This window comes from Mustela lutreola, chromosome 4 (genome assembly GCF_030435805.1).
Source record: "Mustela lutreola isolate mMusLut2 chromosome 4, mMusLut2.pri, whole genome shotgun sequence".
Taxonomy (NCBI): Eukaryota; Metazoa; Chordata; class Mammalia; order Carnivora; family Mustelidae; genus Mustela; species Mustela lutreola.
In genome coordinates this window covers 130,918,075-130,938,331 of record NC_081293.1, presented here as the reverse complement: position 1 = coordinate 130,938,331, position 20,257 = coordinate 130,918,075, and the positions used below count along the sequence as shown (strand labels likewise).

At 39.1% G+C, this 20,257-nt stretch overlaps 1 protein-coding gene across 4 annotated transcripts in view; it reads left to right on the top strand.

Moving 5' to 3' along the window:
- Positions 1-20,257, top strand: part of PEX1 (peroxisomal biogenesis factor 1) — a 53,007-nt gene that overhangs the window by 23,433 nt on the left and 9,317 nt on the right. For all 4 annotated transcript variants that reach the window (XR_009352829.1, XR_009352830.1, XM_059171102.1 and 1 more), the window contains exons 11-16: positions 613-709; positions 1,929-2,099; positions 3,762-3,916; positions 16,177-16,366; positions 16,569-16,735; positions 18,166-18,300. Coding sequence is in view for 2 of the 4 variants with exons in the window: in XM_059171102.1 (XP_059027085.1) it covers positions 613-709; positions 1,929-2,099; positions 3,762-3,916; positions 16,177-16,366; positions 16,569-16,735; positions 18,166-18,300 (915 nt within the window). In the remaining 2 variants the exon portion in view is untranslated. The remainder of the gene's footprint in view (positions 1-612; positions 710-1,928; positions 2,100-3,761; positions 3,917-16,176; positions 16,367-16,568; positions 16,736-18,165; positions 18,301-20,257) is intronic.

Here is a 20,257-nt window from a genome sequence, read left to right as displayed (position 1 = left end):
AAACCTTCTGTGAATCCTGGGAAGCTGAGCCTCCTGGTTTCTTTGAGGAATATTACATATTTTTCTTTGATAGATTTGAATTTATATTTAGGAAATAATTCTTTCCCACTTACCCTGCAGGACTTTTAAAACTTCATGAATCCAGATTTTCACTCCTTCCTGTTAGATTACTTTTTTTTTTTTTTAAGATTTTATTTATTTGATAGACATCTCTGTCAAGTGAGAGAGGGCACACAAGCAGGGAGAGTGGAAGAGGGAGAAGCGGGCTTCCTGCCAGTCAAGGAGCCCGATGCAGGGCTAGACCCCAGGAACCCCAGGGTCATGACCTGAGCTGAAGGCAGATGCTCAATGATTGAGCCATCCAGGCACACCCCTGTTAGTTTACTTTACGCTAAATGTCACCCACCATAATGTGGTCCCAGAGCTCCAGGGATGTGGGGTTTCTTTCTTTCTTTCTTTTTTTTTTAACCCCTAGCTTTATTGGGCTCTAACAGGCATAGAACGTTGTGTAGTGATCACTTGATCAGTGAGGCTTGAGTCTTGGTGGTTGCCACAGTAACAGAAGCTATTTCTGTGATTGAATAGTTTGCTTATGAGGCAATTATCTTCTAGGGTACTGGCAAATCAACTTTAGCCAAGGCAGTCTGTAAAGAAACTTCTGACAGATTGGATGCCCATGTGGAGATAGTTGACTGTAAAGCTTTACGAGGTATGACTATGATAACACTCAATATAAAACTCTTTTTTTGCTAAAAAGACAGAAATGTTATTTAATGCTGTTAATCTAACAACTGTGAATATCTGATCTTTAATTTTTCTTTTAGTCATTGAAATTCCTTGAAAATGTAAAACCTTTGGCTTTCTAATATTTTCAGCAAAATTTTTAGAAGTCTCTGTACTTGATGGACGCCTGGCCCCCTCCTTTTTTTTTCCCAGCCAAAAACTGTAGACTCTATTCCTGGAAATGCCAACTTAGACCATTCTGAGAAAGTTAGTATCTAAGATATACTCTGATGGGTATAAATTATCCCTGAATTGCTAGAGAAATGCTGGGTGAGGCAGGGAAGGCTGGCTGTGGACAGTAAGGAGGGAAGTTACAATTTACCGTGTGTGCTTTTATACTTACAAAGTGTTTACTGCTTCTTACCTTTAAAAAAAAAAAAAAAAAAAAAAACCAAGATTGGAAAGATTTTATTTTGAGTACCTTTTTTTCCCCCTTGGCTACCTCTATCATGTCATCCCAATTAGTCCCAGGCTCTGTATGTGTTTGTGTATTTTAAGTATATGGTAAGAAACTAAGAAATAACCTTCGAAAACCCATTACTTCATATGCTACAAAGGTGGTTTTAGAGGGACTGTCCATCTCTCAGAGTCCTACTTGAAGCTTCATGTGAAAGCTTTGTTGTAGACCTAAGTAACAGGATCTCTGTATCAGCTTATGACTTTGTATATTTTCTGTTGTTTGAAAATTGGCACTTGACGAGGAAGTTTGAAGCCAATGTATGATTCAAATAGAGTAACTCTAAAATCTCTGGACAGCTACATGTATGTTTGATTTTATGAGAGTCTTGATCCCCTACTCTTATTTGTGTTTTTCCATATCCTCCTTTTATTTTACTGTTTTGTTGTATGCCATCTGACATTTGCTGTGGAATAAGGCCAGGTAAGAATACATACATACAGGACTTACAGTAGCATATTCCTTTTTTCCATTTTATAAAATTCAGTTCTTTAGTGAGTCCTTTGATGCTGTATTAATTAAAACCAAGTTAATGACTAACAAATTTTAGTGATTGGTATATTAACAAAATATGGCTGAAAGTTTCATAGTTAAATCAATATTGAATTTTCTAATGCTCTCAGAAGTGCAGCTGGAACTTACCAGCCCTGAAGTAACATTAAAACCATTTTATATCTTCCATATTAAGGAAAAAGGCTTGAAAACGTACAAAAAACCCTGGAGCTGGCTTTCTCAGAGGCAGCATGGAGGCAGCCTTCTGTGATTCTGCTGGACGACCTTGACCTCATCGTTGGCCTGCCTGCTGTCCCGGAACATGAGCATAGCCCTGAGGCCGCACAGAGCCAGCGGCTGGCACATGGTAATGGCACCACACCCACTGTGGCCGTGGGTCTTTTTCTTTGGCTAGCCGACAGTTTCAGTCTTAGTGACAAATCTGCTCTCTTCAGAAAATGCCATGTTATATGTTGCTTTTGAGGCTTCTGTATTAGTAAAATTGGTAGACAAGTGCTGTGTGAAAATTCTGCAACTTCGTGATTAGTCTTGTGGGGTTTTTGCATTCTCCTATGCTTATTAGAAATTGCTTTGTTCATTTGACAAATACTTGTGTAATGCTTGTGCACAGTCTGTATTCTCAAAGTCTAGGAGTGGAAAGAAAAGTAAACGGACCATTTTCATACGGAATACAAATAGTGATAATGATAGCTACCATGCGTTGAGTGCCTTTTCTGGGCTAGGGACTGTTTTGTACTCTACCTGCCACTATCCTGCAACTGTTCTATAGGGGAATTCATGGAAATTCAGAGATTAAGTCGTTTGACCAGGGCGACACAGCTCGGAGGTGTCGGGGTCTCTGCTAGAGGTGTATGCGGGGCCCTGGAGGAGCCTGCACGCTCAGCTGGGACTGGGAGGGTGGTAAGGAGTTAGCAGAGAAGGCTGCTGGGGGAGTTGATAACTGTGATTAACGGCATTTTGATGGAGGAGTAGACGTTAGCGTGAAGCAGCTTCATGCTAGTGAGGAAGCAAAGGAAGTGTGATCCACAGGCAAAGGCACAGAGGTATGTGAACTGGTGGGAAGTTAGTGACTGTTGCACTGGAGCTTAGAATTCACCGAGGGAGCTGTGGGGGTTGTGCCGGAGGATTTGGCAGCATGTAGGTACCTCAGGGTTCTTGAGGAAACAGATAGAAAATGCAACCTCAGTGCTTTGGCTTCTTACAAACTCCTGTTAATCTTGAAGTTTGAATCCTATAGGAGTACTTACTGGAATGCTGCAAATTTCTAGATCAGGACTTCGATACACATTATTAATGCCTCTTTCAGTTCTGACCGCCTAACCACCAAACCTGGCAAGAGCTGGTGTGGAGATTGTTCAGGAAGTCATAGGAATAGGAACTGTATGTTGCCTGATCAACAGAGTACAATATGGAAATTGATCATCTTTCTGTATTTATCTCAGACTCCTGTTCATTTACTTTCTAAAACCCCGAAGTAAGGAACCACCTAGGCATTATTTTGCATATACAGACTAAGTTTACAGTACTTCCTCTGCCTCCATTAGATTGGTTGGAGTGGGGCTGATATTAGGTCCTCAATAAATCCATCAATGAATGAATGACAGATTTAATTTAATTTTCATCAGTTTCTTCTCTGTAGTTAGGAGTGTTCCTTGATTTGTCTTTCTTTTTTCCTTTGCTCATTTGTTTCTTAAATTCCACATATGAATGAAATTACATGATACTTGCCTTTCTCTGATGTATTTTGCTTAGCATTAGATTCTTTAGCTCTGTCCATGTTGTTGCAAATGGCAAGCTCTCATTCCTTCTCATGGCTGAGTAATGTTCTATTGTATATATGGACCACATACATATATGGTATGTATATGGTATGTATAAGGTATGACGGATTCATACTCTCTGTACTCCATCTAAAAGCTCAACTTCAGATTATTTTTAATGACTATAATTTTCAAATTTCATGTTTATATTTACTAAGCTTTTATCCTACATTGCTTTATTATTCTAGCTTTGAGTGATATGATGAAAGAGTTGATTTCCACGGGAAGTTTGGTTGCACTGATTGCCACAAGCCAGTCTCAACATTCTCTGCATCCTTTGCTTGTCTCTGCTCAAGGAATTCACATTTTTCAGTGTGTCCAACATATTCAGCCTCCTGATCAGGTAATACTGCTTGTGAAGGTTGTTGAAATATGTCTTTCTTTATATAAAGCATTTTTCAATTTTACTTTGTTTATGTATTTAATTAATTAAATTTATTTACCTTAGGTTCCATGCCCAGTGCAGGGCTTGAACTCATGACAATGAGATCAAGACCTGAGCTGAGATCAAGAGTCAGATGCTTAACTGACTGAGCCACCCAGGTGTACCTCATTTTTTAATGCTATTAATAATTTATGGCTTTAAACTTATGCTTAAGGATATTTAAAAGGTGCATGTTGTGCTTAGATTCACAGTTTCCATTTATAACCATCTGAAATGTTATTATGTACTTTCCAAGGCTTTTTGGAAAACATTTTTTTTTTACTTATTAAAATTTTGTTATTCTATTTAAAAGAAAACAAAAAGCCTACAAATTCTGAACTGCTTCATTTTTCCATTGGTAAAATCTGTAAATACATCCTGGACATTAGAATTCTTTTCAGTTTATTGAGTTATAGTTAGCAAAGTTGTATATATTTAAAGTGAACATTATGATTTACATATACATTATAAAATATTTACCACAATCAAGTTAATTGAACATATCCATTATGTTACATAGTTACCTTTTGTAAAGATTTCTTTTTAAAAAGAAAGAGCATTTAGTGAGAAATGCAAATAAAATTATGAATATGTGTATATATATACTTTTTCATCGTACGTGTACTCTTTAATCCCCATCATGTTTTTTGCCCATCCCCCTACCCACCGTCCCGCTGGTAATCATCAGTTTCTTCTCTGTAGTTAGGAGTGTTCCTTGATTTGTCGCTTTCTTTTTTCCTTTGCTCATTTGTTTCTTAAATTCCACATATGAATGAAATTACATGATACTTGCCTTTCTCTGATGTATTTTGCTTAGCATTAGATTCTTTAGCTCTGTCCATGTTGTTGCAAATGGCAAGCTCTCATTCCTTCTCATGGCTGAGTAATGTTCTATTGTATATATGGACCACATCTTCTTTATCTCTTCATATATTGATGGGCACTTGGGCTGCTTCCATAATTTGGCTATTGTAAATAATGCTGCTGTAAACCTAAGGGTGCATGTATCCCTTTGAATTAGTGTTTTTGTGTTTGGGGGGGTAAATATCCAGTAGTATGATCACTGGATCATAAGGTAGTTCTAGTTTTAATTTCTTGAGGAACCTCCTCAGTTTTCCACTGTTTTCCACAGTGGTTGCACCAGTTGCATTCTCACCAACAATGCAAGAGTATTCTTTTTTTCTTCAAATCCTTGTCAATACTTACTGTTTTTTGTGTTTTTGACTAGTCATTCTGACAGGCGTGAGGTGATCTCTAGATCATTGTAGTTTTGATCGGCATCTCCCTGATAATTAGTGGTGTTGGGAATCTTTTCATGTCTTTTGGCCATGTGTTTGTCTTCTTTGGAGAAATGTGTTTTCATGTCTTCTGCCCATATTTTAATTGGATTGTTTTTGGGGTACTGAGTTATATCAGTTCTTTATATATTTTGGATACTAACCCTTTATCAATATGACATTTGCAGCTATCTTCTCCCACTCAGTCAGTTGCCTTTTCGTTTTGTTGATTGTTTCCTTCATTGTGCAAAAGCTTTTTATTTTGATGTAGTTCAAATAATTTATTTTTGCTTTTATTTCCCTGGCTTTGGGAGATATATGTAGAAGAATATTGCATTGACCGATGTTAGAGAAATTACTGCCTGTGCTCTCTTTAAGGATTTTTATGGTTTTAGGTCTCACATTTAGGCAATCAATCCATTTGAGTTTATTTTTTTTAAATCGATATTCATTAGTTTATTTAGCAATCCCCACACTATTAACAAATAATATTGAAGTTGTTCTTTTCTGAAACTTCACGTAAAAGGTGTTTGGGTTTTGTGTTTCTTTTTCTTTCTTTCTTTCTTTTTTTTTTTTTTTAACATACAATGTATTATTTGCCCCAGGGGTATAGGTCTGTGAATCATCAGGCTTACACACTTCACAGCACTCTTCATAGCAAATACCCTCCCCTATGTCCATAACCCAACCACCCTTTCCATACCCTCCTTCCCCCAGAAACCTTCAGTTTGTTTTGTAAGATTAAGAGACTCTTATGGTTTGTCTCCCTCTTGATCCCATCTTGTTTTATTTTTTCCTTCCTTACTCCCTAAACCCCCCACTTTGCCTCTCAAATTCCTTATATCAGGGAGATCATATGATAGTTGTCTTTCTCCGATTGACTTCTTTCTCTGAGCACAATACCTTCTAGTTCCAGTCACATCGTTGCAAATGGCAAGATTTCATTTCTTTTGATGACTGCATAGTATTCCATTCTATATATATATATCATATATATATGGTATATATGTGGTATATATATACCACATCTTCTTTGTCCATTCATCTGTTGATGGACATGTAGGTTCTTTCCATAGTTTGGCTATTGTGGACATTGCTGCTATAAACATCTGGGTGCACGTGCCCCTTCGGATCACTACATTTGTATCTTTAGGGTAAATACCTAGTAGTGTGATTGCTGGGTCATAGGGTAGCTCTATTTTCAACTTTTTGAGGAACTTCCATGCTGTTTTCCAGAGTGGCTGCACCAGCTTGCATTCCCACCAACAGTGTAGGAGGGTTCCCCTCTGCATCTTTGCCAGCATCTGTCGTTTCCTGACTTGTTAATTTTAGCCATTCTGATTGGTGTGAGGTGGTATCTCATTGTGGTTTTAATTTGTATTTCCCTGATGCCAAGTAATGTGGAGCACTTTTTCATGTGCCTGTTGGCCATCTGGATGTCTTCTTCGCTGAAATGTCTGTTCATGTCCTCTGTCCATTTCATGATTGGATTATTTGTTCTTTGGGTGTTGAGTTCGATGAGTTCTTTATAGATTTTGGATATTGGCCCTTTATTTGATATGCTGTTTGCAAATATCTTCTCCCATTCTGTCAGTTGTCTTTTGGTTTTGTTGACTGTTTCCTTTGCTGTGCAGAAGGTTTTGATCTTGATGAAGTCCCAGTAGTTCATTTTTGCCCTTGTTTCCCTTGCCTTTGGTGATGTTTCTTAGAAGTTGCTGTGGCTGCGGTTGAAGTGGCTCCTGCCTGTGTTCTTCTGAAGGATTTTGATGGATTCCTTTCTCACATTGAGGTCTTTCATCCATTTTGAGTTTTTGTGTATGGTGTAAGGAAATGGTCCAGTTTCATTTTTCTGCATGTGGCTGTCCAGTTTTCCCAACACCATTTGTTGAAAAGACTGTCTTTTTCCCACTGGACATTCTTTCCTGGTTTGTCAAAGATAAGTTCACCATAGAGTTGAGAGTCTATTTCTGGGCTCTCTATTCTGTTCCATTGACCTATGTGTCTGTTTTTGTGCCAGTACCATACTGTCTTGATGATATCAGCTTTGTAATAAAGCTTGAAGCCTGGAATTGTGATTCCACCAATTTTGGCTTTCTTTTTCAAGATTCCTCTGGCTATTCAAAGTCTTTTCTGGTTCCATATAAATTTTAGAATTATTTGTTCCATTTCTTTGAAAAAAATGGATGGTATTTTGATAGGGATTGCATTAAACGTGTAGATTGCTTGAGGTAGCATAGACGTTTTCACAATATTTGTTCCTTCCAATCCATGAGCATGAATGTTTTTCCATTTCTTTGTGTCTTCCTCAGTTTCTTTCATGAGTACTTTATAGTTTTCTGAGTACAGATTCTTCACCTCTTTGATTAGGTTTATTCCTGGGTATCTTGTGCTTTGGGGCACAACTGTAAATGGGATCAACTCCTTAATATCTCTTTCTTCTGTCTTGCTGTTGGTGTATAGAAATGCAACTGATTTCTGGCATTGGTTTTATATCCTGACACTTTACTGAATTCCTGTACAAGCTCTAGCAGATTTGGAGTGGAGTCTTTTGGGTTTTCCACATAAAGTATCATATCATCTGCAAAGAGTGATAGTTTGACTTCTTTGCCAATTTGGATGCCTTTAATTCCTTTTTGTTGTCTGGTTGCTAAGGGTAGGATTTCTAGTACTATGTTGAATAGCAGTGGTGATAGTGGACATCCCTGCTGTGTTCCTAACCCTTAGGGGAAAAGCTTTCAGTTTTTCTCCATTGAGAATGATATTTGCAGTGGGTTTTTCATAGATGGCTTTGATGGTATTGAGGTATGTACCCTCTATCCCTACACTTTGAAGAGTTTTGATCATGAAAGGATGCTGTACTTTGTCAAATGCTTTTCAGCATCTATTGATAGTATTATATGGTTCTTGTTCTTTTATTAATGTGTTGTATCACATTGATTTGCAGATGTTGAAACAACCTGCAACCCTGGGATAAATCCCACTTGGTTGTGGTGAATAATCCTTTTAATGTACTGTTGGATCCTACTGACTATTATTTTGGTGAGAATTTTCACATCTGTGTTCATCAGGGATATTGGTCTGTAATTCTCTTTTTTGATGGAGTCTTTGTCTGGTTTGGGGATCAAGGTAATGCTGGCCTCTTTAAATGAGTTTGGAAGTTTTCCTTCCATTTCTATTTTTTGGAACAGTTTCAGGAGATAGGTATTAATTCTTCTTTAAATGTTTGATAGAATTCCCCTGGGAAGCCATCTGGCCCTGGGTTCTTGTTTGTTGGGAGATTTTTTTTTTTTTTTAAATATTTTATTTATTTATTTGTCAGAGAGAGTGAGAGCGAGCACAGGCAGACAGAGTGGAAGGCAGAGTCAGAGGGAGAAGCAGGCTCCCTGTGGAGCAAGGAGCCTGATGCGGGACTCGATCCCAGGACGCTGGGACCATGACCTGAGCCGAAGGCAGCTGCCCAACCAACTGAGCCACCCAGGTGTCCCTGTTGGGAGATTTTTGATGACTGCTTCAATCTCCTTACTGGTTATGGGTCTGTTCAGGTTTTCTATTTCCTCATGGTTCAGTTTTGGTAGTTTATAGGAATGCATCCATTTCTTCCAGATTGTCAGATTTGCTGCATATAGTTGTTCATAATATGGTCTTATAATTGTTTGATTTTCTTTGGTGTTGGTTGTGATCTCTCCTTTTTCATTCATGATTTTATTTATTTGGGTTCATTCTCTTTTCTTTTTGATAAGTCTGGCCAGGCTTATCAATCTTATTAATTCTTTCAAAGAACCATCTCCTAATTTCATTGATTTGTTCTACTGTTTTTTTTTGGTTTCTATTTCATTGATTTCTGCTCTGATTTTTATTATTTCTTTTTTCCTGCTGGGTTCAGGCTTTCTTTGCTGTTCTTTCTCCAGCTCCTTTAGGTATAGGGTTAGGTTGTGTATTTGAGACCTTTCTTGTTTCTTGAGAAAGCCTTGTATTGCTATGTATTTTCCTCTCAGGACAGCCTTTGCTGTGTCCCACAGATTTTGAACAGTTGTGTTTTCATTATCATTTGTTTCCATGAATTTTTTCAATTCTTCTTTAATTTCCTGGTTGACCCATTCATTCTTTAGTAGGATGCTCTTTAGCCTCCATGTATTTGGGTTCTTTTCAAATTTCCTCTTGTGATTGAGTTCTAGCTTCAGAACTCAATGAACCCAGAAAGGAATAGAGACAATATACAGTAACAGTACAGTAACAGTTGGTACCAGTTGAGACCTGATTTGTGAGCCAGGATGTGATCTATTCTGGGGAATGTTCCATGTGCACTAGAGAAGAATGTGTATTCTGTTGCTTTGCAATGGAATGTTTTGAATACATCTGTGATGTCCATCTGGTCCAGTGTGTCATTTAAGACCTTTATTTCCTTGTTGATCTTTTGCTTGGATGATCTGTCCACTTGAGTGAGGGGGGTATTAAAGTCCCATACTATTATTGTATTATTGTTGATGTGTTTCTTTGATTTTGTTATTAATTGGTTTATATAGTTGGCTGCTCCCATGTTAGGAGCTTAGATATTTAAAATTGTTAGACCTTCTTGTTGGAGAGACTCTTTGAATATGATGATCTGGTTTCCTTCTTATCTGATACAAGGATTGCCACTTCAGCTTTCTTTTGATGTCCATTAGCGTGGTAAATTGTTTCCCACCCCCTCACTTTAAATCTGGAGGTGTCTTTGGATATAAAATGAGTTTCTTGTAGACAGCATATTGATGGGGTTTGTTTTTTTTTATCCACTCTGAGACCCTATGTCTTTTGATTGCGGCATTTAGTCCATTTACATTCTGGGTAACTATGGAAGATATTAATTTAGTGCCATTATATTGCCTGTAAGGTGACTTACTGTATGTTGTCTCTATTCCTTTCTGGTCTACTAGTATTGGGCTCTCTCTTTGCTTAGAGGACCCCTTTCAATATTTCCTGTAGGGCTGGTTTGGTGTTTACAAACTTAGTTTTTGTTTGTCCTGGAAGCTTTCAATGACAGTGTAGCTGGATATAGTATTCTTGGCTGCATGTTTTTCTCATTTAGTGCTCTGAATATATCATGCCAGTTCTTTCTGGCCTGCCAGATCTCTGTGGACAAGTCTGCTGCCAATCTAATATTTTTACCATTGTATTTTATAGACTTCTTGTCCCGAGCTGCTTTCAGGATTTTCTCTTTGTCATTAAGACATGTAAGTTTTACTATTAGATGACAGCATGTGGACCTATTTTTATTGATTTTGAGGGGGGTTCTCTGTGCCTCCTGGATTTTGATGCTTGTTCCCTTTGCCATATTAGGGAAATTCTCTACAATAATTTGCTCCACTATACCTTCTGCTCCCTTCTGTCTTTCTTCTTCTGGAATCCCAATTATTCTTATATTGTTTTGTCTTTGAGTATCACTTATCTCTCGAATCCTCCCTTCCTGGTCCAGTAGTTGTTTGTCTCTCTTTTGCTCAGCTTCTTTATTCTCCATCATTTGGTCTTCTGTATTACTAATTCTCTCTTCTACTTCATTTATCCTAGCAGTAAGAGCCTCCATTTTTTATGGCAACTCATTAATAACTTTTTTTATTTCAGCTTGGTCTGATTTTAGTTCTTTTATTTCTCCAGAAAGGGCTTGTATTTCTCCAGATAGGGTTTCTCGAATATCATCCATGCCTTTTTCGATCCCAGCTAGCACCTTGAGAATCACCATTCTGAACTCCAGTTCTGACATATTACCAATGTCCATATTGATTAGGTACCTAGCCTTTGGTACTGCCTGTTTTTTTTTTTTTTTTTTTTTTTTTTTTTATGGTAAGTTTTTCTGCCTTGTCATTCTGTCCAGATAAGAACATATGAATGAGAGAATAAAATACTAAAAGGGTGGCAAAGAGCCCCCGAAAATGTACGCAAACCATATCAGAAGAGACCCCCAAATTGGGGGGATGAGAAAGGGGGTAGAAACTTAAAAAAAAAAAAATATATATATATATATATATATATATATATATGACTGGTGAATAGAACAGATCCACCCACTTGATTTGGGGTGTATTTTGGTCTCTTAGAAGAAACTACCTCCCAAAATTTTAAAGAAAGGAAACGTTTTAGATATACAAAAATAAGGGTAAACACGATGAAGGGATGGAATATGACTAGAAAGATGAAAATTTTAAAAATTCTTTAAAAGGAATTGATAAGTTGGTTGGAAAAAGAAAGTGAAGAGAATTTGCTCAGGCTGGAGACTAGAACAAAGCCATGTGCTAGATTTAGGGTACATTTTGATTTATTAGAAGAAAGTGTATCCCAAAATTTTTTAGAAGAAAAAACCCTGTATGTATACAAAAAATAAAGTTAGATACAATGAAGGATAAAATATGACTATAATAATGAAGGTTTAAAAAGATTTTTTTTTTTTAGGAAAGATATTGTTAAGGTAAACTAGTTAAAAAAACATTAAAAGAGGAAAAAGGAAAAGTTTAAAAAATTAGAATAAGAAAAAAATAAAATTAAAAATATTTAATTAACTTGGGAAACTGAAGAGTCATGGGGAGAAAGCCATGAATTCCATGCTTTGCTTTCCCCTCTGGAATTCCGCTGTTCTCCTTGATGTGAACTTGGTCTTGGCTACATGTTCTTGCTGATCTTCTTGGGGAGGGGCCTGTTGTCATGATTCTCAAATGTCTTTGTCCAGGTGGAATTGCACCACCCTTGCCAGGGGCTGGGCTAAGTAATCTGCTTGGGTTTGCTCTTGGGAGTTTTTGTTCCCTGAACACTTTCCATAGAGCTCTGGAAGACCGGAATGAAAAATGGCATCCTCCCAATCTCTAGCCCCAGAGAGCCGAGAGCTTGGGACCCCACTCCTCAATGCACCCTCGGGAAAAGTACTCAATCACTCCCATCTCCCTTGTCTCCGCCCGCGCTCTGTGCTTACCTGGCCTGTGACCAAGTGTTTTCATCTGGCGCACAGCCCCGTTTGGAGTCTCCAAACTCAGCAGATTCCTGCTGCTCTACTCTTGGATGGAGGAAGGTGGGTCTCCCCTGATCTGCCACTTGTGGGGTCCCTGCTCAAGGAGCAATGGCCCAGCTGTGCTGCAGATCACGGTTTAAGGTAACCCGGAGCTGAGAGCTCCCTCCTTGGCTCTGTCTCTGTAGCCAGCTTCCCCGCTCTAATACCTGCAAGCTCTGCTACACTCGAACACCCACATCTTTTTATGACCCTGCGGGACCTGAGACCACACTGTTCCCACTAGGGCTTCACCCCCACTTAGCCTCTGGAGTGATGTCCCCCAGTGGAGCAGAATTCTAAACATTTTGATTTTCTGCTCCACTGCTCTGCGGCGTGCCATGGTCTATCTTCACATGGCTTCAGATTCACTTCTCCGCTGGTCCTATCTTTCAGAAAGTGGTCGGTTTTCTGTTTTTAGAATTGCTGCTCTTCTCTTCGATCTCCTGTTCAGTTTTTCCATTTGAGTTTATTTTTGTGTATGGTGAAAGAAAGTGGTCCAGTTTCATTCTTTGCATGTTGCTGTCCAGTTTTCCCCACATTCCCTGTTTGTTGAAGAGACTGTGTTTTTTTCCCATTGTATATTCATTCTTCCTTTGTCAAAGATTAATTGTCCATATAATCCTGGGTTTATTTCTGAGTTTTCTGTTATATTCCATTGAACTCTGCCTATTTTTATGCCAGTACCATACTTTTTAAATTACTCCCAGTTTGTAATATAACTTGAGGGCTGGAATTGTGATGCCTCCAGCTTTGCTTTTCTTTTTCAAGATTGCTTTGGCCATGTGGCATCTTTTGTGGATCCATACACATTTTAGAATTATTTGTTTTAGTTCTGTGAAAAATGCTGATGGCATTTTGATAGGGATGCATTAAATGTGTAGATCACTTTGGGTAGTATAGACATTTTTAACAGTATTTGCTCTTCCAACCCATGAATGTGGAATGTCTTTCCATTTCATTTTTTTAAATCAGTATTTTATAGTTTTCAGAGTACAGGTGTTTCACCTCTTTGGTTAAGTTTATTCATGGATATTTTATTGGTTTGGGTGCAACTGTAAATGGGATCATTTTCTTAATTTCACTTTCTGCTGCTTCATTGTTACTGTATAGGAATGCAGCAGATTTCCATACATCAATTTTGTATCCTATAACTTTAGTGAATTCATTTATCAATTCTAGTAGTTTTTTGCTGGAGTCTTTGGGGTTTTCTATATATAGTATCACATAATCTGCAAATAGTGAAATTTTTTCTACTTTATCAATTTGGATACCTTTTATTTCTTTTTGTTGTCTAATTGCTATGGCTGGAACTTGCCGTGCTATGTTGAATTAAAGTGGTGTGAGAGAAAACAAGACATCCTTGTTTCTGATTGTAGAGGAAAAACTCTCAGTTTTTCACCATTGAGTATGATGTTCACTTGGGTTTTTCATAAATGCCTTTATTATGTTGAGATATGTTCTCTGTTAGATGTACTTTGCAGAGTGCTTTTATCATGAATGGATGTTGTACTTTGTCAAATGCTTTTTGTATGTCTGTTGAAATGATCACATGGTGGTGGTTTTTTTTTTTTAAAGATTTTATTTATTTATTTATTAGAGATCACAAATAGGCAGAGAGGCAGGCAGGGAGGAGGAAGCAGGCTCCCCGCTGAGCAGAGAGCCCAATGTGGGGCTCGATCCCAGGACCCTGGGATCATGACCTGAGCTGAAGGCAGAAGCTTTAACCCACTGAGCCACCCAGGTACCCCGATCACATGGTTTTTTCCCTTTTATATCCCAATAGCTGTTTTAAAAAATTTGATTAAACATTTGTTTCTTTACCAGCACCAATATTCCTGACCCACTATGATTTTATTACTCAGTTCTAATGTGTGGGTTTTTCCTTCACATCACCAAGCAATTCTCAGACACCAGATGGGTGTTGTAGAATTCAGCTTAATTCTGCTGTCTACTCAGCATCAGCTTCCATGGATGAAGGGCTCAATCCTGCAGACTGCTTTCCACTTCAATGCCAATTGCAAATCAAGCTTGTTACAGTGCTTCTGACCAACTAGCTATAAATCACAGGTTCCTAAGACGCCCCGCCTGGCTTTGATTCATTTGCTAGTCAACTCACAGAACTAAGAAAGTTTACTCAGTAGATTACTAGATTATTACAGGGGGTCTTAAAAGATACAAATCAACAGCCAGATGAAGAGCTACATAGGGTGAGGTTCTGTTCTCACAAAGCTGCTTCTGTCCTTGTGAAGTTAGGGCCCGGCAAGATGGCACACAGAAGCTTTCTGGATCTCCAGTGTGGAGGCTCTCTGAATCCTCTCCTTTTGGGTTTTCATGGAAGTTTCATTACATAAGCATGATTGATTAAATCTTTGGCCTTTTGTAATTGACTCAACCTTTAGCTGCTTTCCCCTTCCTGGAAATCAAAGTGTGGTCCTGCAGGTTTCAGCCTTCTATCATGGTTGCCTGGCGGCCAGCCTGAAGCCTTAGGTGCTTTCTGAAAGTCCCCTCATTAACATAAGATCTGGTGTTTTGGAAAGGGTGTGAATATCAGGATGCTGTTATCACTCTTATCACTTAAGAAATTCTAAGGGTTTTAGGAGAGCTAGGCCAGAAACAAGGACAAAAACCAAATACCTATTTCTTACCATAAATCACAAGCACATATGGCCCATCATCCGCTTTGGGGACTCATGTTCATGAATGTTTTAGAGGAAATGAGCTCAAAGAAGTATGTTCCAGGACTGGCAAGCACATCTTAACATCTTCTTTAAAATTCTTTTTTTTTTTTTTTTTAAAGATTTTATGTATTTATTTTGAGAGCAAGAATGAGCACATGTGAGCCAGGGGAGGGGAAAAGGAAGAGGGAGAGAGAATCTGAAGTAGACTCCATGCTGAGCACAGAGCCCAACATGGGATTCAGTCTCAAAACCGTGAGATCATGACCTGTACCAAACTCAAGAGTTGAACGCTTAACAGACTGAGCATCCAGGCGCCCCTTTAAAATTCTTATCCTAAATATTCAGACCCTGTGCTTCTTACCTGTTATTGAAGAATGAAACTATTAAACCTAGCAGTAAGCCTAACAGAATGGTAGTGATATTGGTCTCTGAATATCTATCTCTTTTTTAAGTTGGCTCCATGCTGAGCCCAACACAGGGCTTGAACTCATGACCCTGACATCAAAACTTGAGCTGAGATCAAGAATCGGGCGCCCAGGGGCACCTGGGTGGCTCAGTCAGTTAGGTGTCTGCCTTCAGCACAGGTCATGATCCTGGAGTCCTGGGGTGGAGCCTTGCTTCTCGCTCTTCCTCTGCTGCTCCTCCTGCTTGTGCTCTCGCTCTTGCTTTCTCTCTCTCTCTCTCTCAAAAAAAAAAAAAAAAAAAAATCTTAAAAAAAAAAAGAGACAACATCCAACCGACTGAGCCACCCCAGTGCCCCTGGATATCTTTTTAGAAATAAGTTTTTTAGAAAAAACAATAAAAACCACTCCTAAAGGAAACAAATGTTACTAAAAAGGCTTCTTACTGATGAAATAGCATCATTTATCAATTTTTTTTTACAGCTTTATTGAGGCATAACTGAAGACAACAAAGTCTTTAAAGTGTACGATTTAATCGGTTTTAACAAGTATCTGTTATATACTGTACATACCATGTAACATGTGCATACCATGAAACCATCACAATTAAGGTAGCAGTTCTTTGCATCACTCCCAAAAACTTCCTGGTGCCCCCTTTACAATCTGTCTGTCCCCCACTGCATCTGCAGGCAACTGTCCGTCTCTTTCTGTCACAATAGAGATTATGTCAACCTGATTTTTCTGAAGATATATGTACTGAAGTTTACATTTGAGTAAAATTAGAAATTGAATTTTGTGTTTTTGTCTTTAGGAGCAGAGGTGTGAAATTTTGCAAAATGTAATAAAAAATAAACTGGACTGTGAAATAAGCAGGTTCACTAATCTTGACCTGAAACATATAGCTAAAGAAACTGAAGGGTTTGTGGCTAGAGATTTTACAGTGCTTGTGGATCGAGCCATCCATTCTCATCTCTCTCATCAGAGCATATCCACCAAGGAAGGTACGTGTTCCTATTATATCCAAAATTTGAGATCTTCCCACTGCAGAGAAAGTCAATATAGTAAGAATTAAATATATTCTATTTTAACATTCAGATAAGCAGGTGAGTAGGAAATCAGCATCTCCAGCTGAGATGATAGCATATTTTGAAGATTCGTATATAGATATGACTACCAAAAGAAGTTGTGTTTATTTTTAAACAGAATTAGCTTTAACAACATTGGACTTCCAAAAGGCTCTCCAAGGATTTATTCCTGCATCTCTGCGAAATGTCAACTTGCATAAACCTAGGGACCTGGGCTGGGATAAGATTGGTGGATTACATGAAGTTCGGCAGATACTCATGGATACTATCCAGTTACCAGCCAAGGTACTTATATATGAGAGAAAGAACAAGCACTTACTTCCAGAAGAACCACTGAATGGCTTTTTGTGTTGGCTTGCCTAATCTCAGTTCGATTCAAGAAGTGTTTGTGGAGTTACCAAATAAATGCCAGCACTATTTTTGGTACTCTAACAGGTTTTTAAAAATATTGGATATACTCCTTGCCTATACATAACTTAAAAAGGAAGTTGGGGTGATATTTACAGTATGTGTATTTTGATGTGAATTGTGTGATTCTCATGTTTTGCTTGAGTCATTCAGATTGTACTAAAGCAAAATGAACTGTTAACTGGGATTTTAACAGGAACAGGTAAGAATGAGCTGGAAGAATCACTTAGGTCCACAGAACTGAGGGATTGAGTCACATTCCAGACTCTGGGTCTCAGTCCTAGAAAGACAGAGTTAGCAGGCAGCAGAGACCAGGCGGGTGGCAAGATAAAGTGGGCAGAGGTAGATTGTTCAGAAGATCGAATGTACAATCTAGGTGGTCATGCATTTGAGTCGCAAACCTCCAAGGTGAAGATCCTTGCATGAGATCAGTGACCCACGCAATCAGCTGCGACAGGGGTGAATAAGGACGTCAGTTACATGTGACTGGATGGCAAGTCCTGGAAACCGTGGCCAGTGGGCCCCAGACAAACTGAGTGCAGCCAGGACTGCAGGTTAAAGCCTGTTGGAGAAGGCAGGTATGGAAGCACTTGCCGGCAGGCTCATGCCCCCAAATGCTGGGTCGGGGCATGGGAACTCAGAGCTCCGAGGCTCTCTGCATAATGGCTGACTCTGAGGCCTCTTCAGATTAGAATGGAGAGGCGGGGTGGGGGTTAGAATTTTGTCAGCAGGGGGAACTGAATAGACATACCTAACAGAGGAGACTAGGAGACTGCTGACGTTAGCCTCGTGTTTGGCTCACCCGTCACAAAGCCTTCCTGCTCTACAGTAATTTAGAAGCAGCCAGTCATCTGCGCAGCTCAGAGGCCCTTGGGAGAGCTTACTGTTGGCAGTATACATGCTTCTCCCTTATTTTTCTTTTTTCAGTTTAGTATATTTGAATATATGTAGCTATCATAACTTTCCTTATGAACCATACAAAGGGAAGACCGTATGCTTGTTAAAAGATTGCTTTTTATTTCCTAAATGTAGTACTTGTATATTTTTAAAAACAGGACAAAATGGAAAGCAGTTCAGAGGCAGTTACACACACTTCATGAGGAGTGTATGCTGTGGTCCAGTTGCTAAAAAAAATTGGTGGTAGATCCTTTGAACTCATGTACTGAGTAGGAACTTTATTTTCTGTCTTTACACGGCTAGTAAACCCGGCAGTCACTCCCTTCTGAATCCCTCTTTCTGTACATTGACTTTGCTGCTTAGTCCTTTTTTTGGATTTGAGCCCTTTGTCATGTTTTTGTATTTTTCAGTACCCAGAACTGTTTGCAAACTTGCCTATACGACAAAGAACAGGAATTCTGTTGTATGGTCCTCCCGGGACAGGAAAAACCTTACTAGCTGGAGTAATTGCACGGGAGAGTGGAATGAATTTCATTAGTGTCAAGGTATGCCTCTCTCCTTTTTTTAAATGGAAGTAAATTTACATAACAAAGCGGACAAGTCAGTGGCGTGTGATGCATTTGCAATGCTATGTGACCACCACCTCTCTCTTATTTCAAAACTTCTTCATCCTATTCCCTGTCCCCCCAGCCCCTGAGAGCCACTAATGTGCTATCTAGGGATTTTCCTGTTCTGGACATTTCATATGAAAGAAATCATGTGGTGTGTCATCTTTTTGTGACTGGCTTCTTTTACTGAGCATGTTTTCAAGGTTCAGCCACATGGTAGCAGGTATCAATACTTCAGTTTTTAATTTTTTTGGTATTTTTTAAGGTATGTATTTTTTAGATTTTGTTAGAGTGTGTGTGCGCACAGGGGAGAAGAGACAAAGGGAGAGCGAGATAATCACAAGCGGACTCCATGCTGAGCGTAGAATCCAGTGTGGGTCTTGATCTCACAACCCTGAGACCAGACCAAAATCAAGAGTCAGACCCTTAACCGACAGAGCCACCCAGGTGCTCTAGTACTAAAGTTCTTTTTAAAGCTGAATGATATTTCATTGTGTGGGTGTCAGGCTTTTTTTACCCATTCATCATTGGTGGATATTTGGGTTATTTCTACCTTTTGGATCTTACGCATAATGTTGCTGTAAATATTTGTGTGCACATTTCTGTGTGGACATGTTTTCATTTCTCTTGAATAAGTATGTAGAAATGTAGTTGCTGGGGCATATGATAATCCTGTGTGTGACTTCTTGAGGCACTGCTGATCTGTTTTTCACAGTGACTGTGTCATTTCATACCCCCACCAGCAATGACGAGTGTGCCTATTTCTCCATATCCTTGCCCGTGTCATTTATAGCTCTCGACTGTGGGTTAGTCTCATATTTGGAAAACTAGCAGCAGCGATCCATCTATTAGTTAAAGCTGTGCAGGATGGGGCGCCTGGGTGGCTCAGTTGGTTAAGCTCCAGTCTCTTGATCTCAGCTCAGGTCTTGATCTCAGGCTCACAAGTTCAAGACCCACACTGGGCTCCACACTGGGCTATGTGGGAAACTGAATAAGGAGCCACCTCCCTTTTGTGGGGCTTAAGCTGTTTTTGCTTAAGGTAAATCTCCATGCATTATCAAGTAGACTTATGCATAAATACTCAGATAAAAGAGCAAACTACACCTGAATGGGAAAGAAAAGCTAGAAGACTAGGGGTCAGAGGTCACACTGAGGTGGAAGCTGGGTTTTTTGGCTCCGTTCCTTGGTGGCTGTTTCACGCCTGTGTGTGCCACACTGTGCCCAATTGTCCTCGGAAGATGCCTGCGGGGATGACTGGACATACCGGCAGACAACTTTGGGGAGTGCCGCAGTCTGCCACTGGCATGTCCTTACAGCCTGAGGTCCCATATCTTACTTGTATGCTTTCAGAAACCCCACAATAGTAATTTAGTCATTAGATTTCAAGGGGGAAGAAATCAATATATAGTGTAGCCTTCTTCAAAATGGATTTATAATCTGGAAGCCAGTTTAGTAATTTGCAGTTGGGTTACACCTATCCTTCTTGTGATGACGTGATTTTTGTGTGTGTGTGAATTTGTTATATGGTTACCAGCTACCCTGGCCGTGATGGAGAAAGAGTGTAACTTAAAATTTCCTGCCTTTTTCTGGATTTTGGAGTGACTGTAGTTATATATACACTTCTTTTTTTGTCACTAAAATGTACTTTCACTATATGAAGGAAAGCAATCTTCAGGATTAAAGTTTATACATGTTGTTGTAGTTTAGATTGTTCCATTAAGGAGGCCATCTTTGCCTTTTAGTAAACCTTCAAATCATGGTTTGGGATGAATTCCCAACAGAAAGGTTTCAGTAAAGAAATTCTCTCTGGGTGGGTCAGGGTAGATGCGGGGAGACATGCATCCAAGACAAGGGCCTTCACTGACACCAGTATGTTGCCTTGTTCATAATATTT